The 5,183-nt window shown below is 30.1% G+C and overlaps 1 protein-coding gene across 1 annotated transcript; it reads left to right on the forward strand.

Moving 5' to 3' along the window:
• On the forward strand, nucleotides 1-2,962 carry LOC111393262 (thioredoxin Y1, chloroplastic-like). The gene is made up of 4 exons (XM_023018710.1): nucleotides 1-220; nucleotides 636-724; nucleotides 1,025-1,202; nucleotides 2,526-2,962. Exons 1-4 carry the CDS (start codon nucleotides 50-52, stop codon nucleotides 2,589-2,591), a joined length of 504 nt encoding a protein of 167 aa, XP_022874478.1. The 5' UTR covers nucleotides 1-49; the 3' UTR covers nucleotides 2,592-2,962.
• The last annotated feature ends 2,221 nt before the right edge of the window (nucleotides 2,963-5,183 follow it).

A 5,183-nucleotide genomic window follows, 5' to 3' on the forward strand; every position in this document is an offset into this window, starting at 1 on the left:
CTACCTCGACCTTTCTTTCGTCTCTCTCACTGTCTCTCTCTTTGTAACAATGGCGACGACAGTAGCGGCGGGAGTTCATGGAAATGGCGCAATAGCCTCATCAAAATCTGTAAATTCATTAAGAAAGCTTTCTCACTTGTCATCTCTTCAATTTCCTACTCAACTTCGGAGTTTTACGATTCGAAACCAAACCTTCAAATCCAAGCCAACGCTTCATCTGGTAATTATTATTATTGTGAAAAATAGGAATAAATTATCGACATTTTAGTGATGTTTTGATTTTGGTCTGTATAGTTTGAATTGAATGCTGATTATGATTTAAGGAACAGTACTCTTTTTTAAGTAAAATTGAGTAAATGGAGCAATTCCGAATATTGGGAAATCAAGTATAAAATATTAAAATTTTGAATGCAATAATTCCTTGTTTTATATAAGAAATTTCTTGTCTTAGACGGTAGACTCCGATTTCTCCGTATTCATTTTTTTATGTACGCATTTTGAGCTTTGATTTAGAGCAGCAGTGGACTACGACTAGACTTTCAGACTTAGTAATATCTCCATAAATGTTTGAGCTTCCTCTGTATCATACTTTGATAAATTTTGTATTTAAGTCTGATTAATGTTTTTATGATCAGGTTGAAGCGAAACAACAAACTTTATCATCTTTTGTTGATGTGTTAGAGAATTCAGATAGACCAGTATTGGTTGACTTCTTTGCTACTTGGTAAGGTCTCTTTTATTAATACGACTCCCATTCCTAGCCTTTGTAAATGAGAAGCAGTATTGTGCTTATTATCTTATGTTTCATTAAATGGTTATCTCTTTAGTTTCTTAGGCTGCTTCAATAAAGCTATGAGTTAATCATTACCTCAAGTTTGGCTAAGCTTTGCTTTAAGTACCTTATTGTCACTGAACATATGGATAACAAAGAGACTCTTATTTTACTAACTTTGACCAAATTATTCATTTTAGGCTAGCCAAATATGCATCTTACGCAATCTAATCTGGCTATTGTATTTTGTAGGTGTGGTCCTTGCCAATTCATGGTTCCTATTCTGGAACAAGTCAGTGCTTTGATGAAGGATAAGATCCAAATATTGAAAATTGATACGGAGGAGAATCACAGCATTGCAGACAAGTATAGAATAGAGGCTTTGCCAACTTTCATTTTGTTCAAGGATGGGAAACCATGCGACCGCTTTGTAAGTAATTACAGAACTTTTTCAAAAGTTAGTCCAACATTTTGAAGCACTTCTATGGCAACATTATCTTGCAAGCGAGAGATTGAACCACTGGTACTCCTGAGTGGGTGACGTGTCTGTGTATCATACTTCTCAGACACCAACCTTGAACACTTGTCGGTATGCAGAGTCCTATATATTATAAATCTTTAAAATTTGTCACATTTGAGGAACACTTCCTTGGGCATGCCTCAAGAAGAGGTCCAACACACCATGCGCGTGTCCTATATTGTTATATAATTAGTAGTTCTTATATGCGAGGAACATGAACTTAAGTGAGAGTCCTAATTGGTAAAATTTGGAGTATGAAATCAGGAATTTTAATTATTGGTATGTTCATGTCAATATTGTTACACAACACTGTACGCATTTTTCTTTTCTAGCGGCAGTTATATATAGTACACCACAAAGTTATGTTAGTACCACTGCAAAATCAAAGCTAAACGAATTAATGTTTTTTTGAAAAGTTAAAGTATAGAAGTAAAGAAATGATATGTAAGTATACAATTTCAAAGAATTCAAATGACGTGCCTGTGCTTCTTAGGCAATAGAACACCTATAACGTGGCTTTTGAGTCGATGTAATAGAAATCCAATAAAGGTTTGAAATTTTTTTTATTTTCGCCCATGATCTATACCATATAAAAGGGGAGATAGCCATTTTCTTAGAACTTTTATTATGGCATTTGAGTTGATGTAATAGAGACACAAGTTCATGACTTCTATTATCTAGAATTAATTGACTCTATCTAGAATTAATTGACTCGATTCCAGATTTCTCTCTTTTAACATTTATTATTCTGACATGAATTTCAATGCTAAAAAATATCACCCTCCTAGTTACTAGTGTATGCTTCATGCCCTAAATCTTTCAGACTATACCAAGTATGTAGATATCCTAGTCCATACACGCCTCTTTGTCAAACGAAGTGATTAAAAGAGATGAAGGTATGTGTGTATTGTGTTCCTCGTAATGATTAATGAGAGATCTCACGAAACCAAAAAGGGTTGTGCCATTTTTGGGAGGTTGGAAATTGGATACTATTAAATCGTTTTAAGGAAAAAAGAAGCTAAAATCTTGTTCATTATAATGTCTACTTTTGTCAAGGACTACATACAAAACCCGCAAGCATGTTATTGTTCATTGTAAAATTTATATGGCGTCATCACATATTTTTGGTTTGGATCGCAATTTTGCATCATGAATTTTTGTGATTAGTTTTTTATGCCAATTTTGTTGATGGATTAATGACCAATTCTTCTCCTCACATCAATCAATTTTCAGGAAGGTGCAATGGCTGCGGAGAAGCTCATCCAACGTATTGAGACATCACTGAAAGTTGAGCAATAGTTGCAGTGTGCCTCCCAATTTGATGTGATTTAACAATTCAAAAGATCATATAGGATGATAATCACCATCTCAATAAGTTGATGCTGTTGTGTCTCAAAATGCGGCAAGTATAGTTGTTTCATTTCACTAATGTACAAATCAGATGGAAGTATTGGGTTTAAAATGATCTTATCTGCTACAGATCATTATATTGTTTGAATTTGTAATGCAAGTATGATGAAAAACAATTTCAAGTCAAAATTATTTTAGACATGCACAATACAGTACTCTTAGTGTTGTTTCATTAACTCCCTTGAACCGGTCTGAATTTAGTACTCTCTGTTGAAAACACTGTTAGCCACTTGAATTATGATGTTTTACTTTGTAGCCAACTTTTTTTTTTTGGATTTCAACAATACTTGTTTTTGTTAGTTGGACGACGACGATGACAACAATAATAATACTTTATGCCATATCATTATGAAGCTTTGTAACTCTCAGGGATACGCCCCAGTTGAAAAGTACTATGATTTTAAGGTTTTTCTTTCTCTCTTGTTACTTCAAAAACATGGGAGCGAAGAGCAGAAATGGCGAAAAAGCACTGATACTTAGAATTATGAAGGTGTATTGACTATTGTTTCGATACAACAACACACTCCATTATATGCTTTTTAAATTATCAACATTCTGGGAATGCTCCCTGGAACGTGTCTCGTCCATGCGTTCGACAGATCATGTGGGGGTATCCCTCATTCTTATATATTTTGTACAATTAACGTGCGAGGTATATGTCATTGATCGTGAAATTTTTGACATTAAGCTATTTTCGGACTTTGTTTATATGAAAACAAATGACATAAAATTTTATGTTATACTACATTTTAAAAGTAATCTCAAAATGAATTTGTATGTTAATAGTGTGTTTGATAAGGCAAATTATACGGTGTGATAATATTAAAAAAAAAAAATAATAATAATAAAATCAAAGTTGTGTTTTGTACTCCTCAGTTTTAGACTAATACTATTTATCACATAATGGACTAAGCACTAGTCTAGATGATATTCAAGTGACGTAAATTGATAAATTATCTTAAAAGTAGGGACATGTATCTTGTTTAAAAAGACATATAACCTAGTGATGTTAAATAACAATAATCTTTTTTATTTATGATAAATCCTAGTGGACAATTTTTAATTTAGTCTCAAATGATAGAATTTTAGAATTAGCAGAAAAGAACCCAAATAATAGGAGAAGACCTTATAAAACATTGGGACAAAAATAAAATAGAAGCTAAGTTAAAAATCATAAATGAAAATATAAAAATTAGAATAACAGAAATTAAACATACAAATCAAGACATGGAAGCCATTAATATACATATTGAAGAATTATTAGATTTAAACGTAATAAGACTATCTAGTAGTCAACATAGATCAGCAGCTTTTATGGTTAAAAATCATGGTGAAATTAAAAGAGAAAAAACAAGAATGGTTATAAATTATAAAAGACTAAATGATAATACTATAAAAGATGGATATAAAATACTAGATAAAGACATGTTATTAAATAAAATACAGAATAATAAAGTATTTTCAAATTTTGATTGTAAATATGGATTGTGGCAAATAAAAGTCGCAAAAGACTCTATTCCTTGGACAACTTTTACTATACCATTAGGACATTTTAAATGGTTAATTATGCCTTTTAGATTAAAGAATGCACCCTCTATTTTTTATAGAAAGATGAATAGTATATTTAATTCATTTCCATTTATTTGTGTATATATAGACAATATTTTAGTACATAGTAAAAACTTTAAAGAACATATGAAGTATTTAGAGATGGTCTTAAATAAGTTCATAGAAAATGGTTTAATATAAGTAAAAAGAAAATGAAAATATACAAACAAAAAATTTAACTTTTAGAAATAATTTTTGAAGAAGGGAAAATCCAACTACAACCACACATGGTATAGAAAATTTTATAGTTTCAGACGAAATTGAAGAAATCAAGAAATTAAAAACCTTTTTAGAAATATTAAATTATGTTAGACATTTTAATAAAGGCTTAGGAAAGAAAGTATGACCATGATACAGTAAGTTGTCTAGTAAAGGACAAAAAATATTTTAATCAATCAGATATAGAACTAACTAGAAAGATAAAAGAAAAAGTTAAAAATTTACAACCATTAGATAGTGAATATAAACTAATAATAACAAATGTATATGAACTAGGATGGAAAGGAATTTCATATTCCAAACCAAATAAACATAGTAATAAAAAGAAAGAAAAGATTTGTAAATATGCTGGTGAAAAATATAAGATAAAGGAAGGTATTTCACTAATTTAGATTATGAAATAATGGCTATTATATATATTATAGAAAGCTTTAAATTATTTTTAAGAAGTGAATTTATAATTAGAACAAATTGTGAAGCTATAGTAAAATTTATTAAAAAGACAAATTTTGATAAAGTAAGAAATAAAAAATGGTTAAATTTATATGAATTATTAAATGGTTATAAAATCAATATAGAGCAGATAGAATGGAAAAATAATATTTCGGTAGATAACCTAAGTGGAGAGTCATTAATTTTCTAACTTATTATTTT

This window comes from Olea europaea, chromosome 4 (genome assembly GCF_002742605.1).
Source record: "Olea europaea var. sylvestris chromosome 4, O_europaea_v1, whole genome shotgun sequence".
NCBI classification, from domain to species: domain Eukaryota; kingdom Viridiplantae; phylum Streptophyta; class Magnoliopsida; order Lamiales; family Oleaceae; genus Olea; species Olea europaea.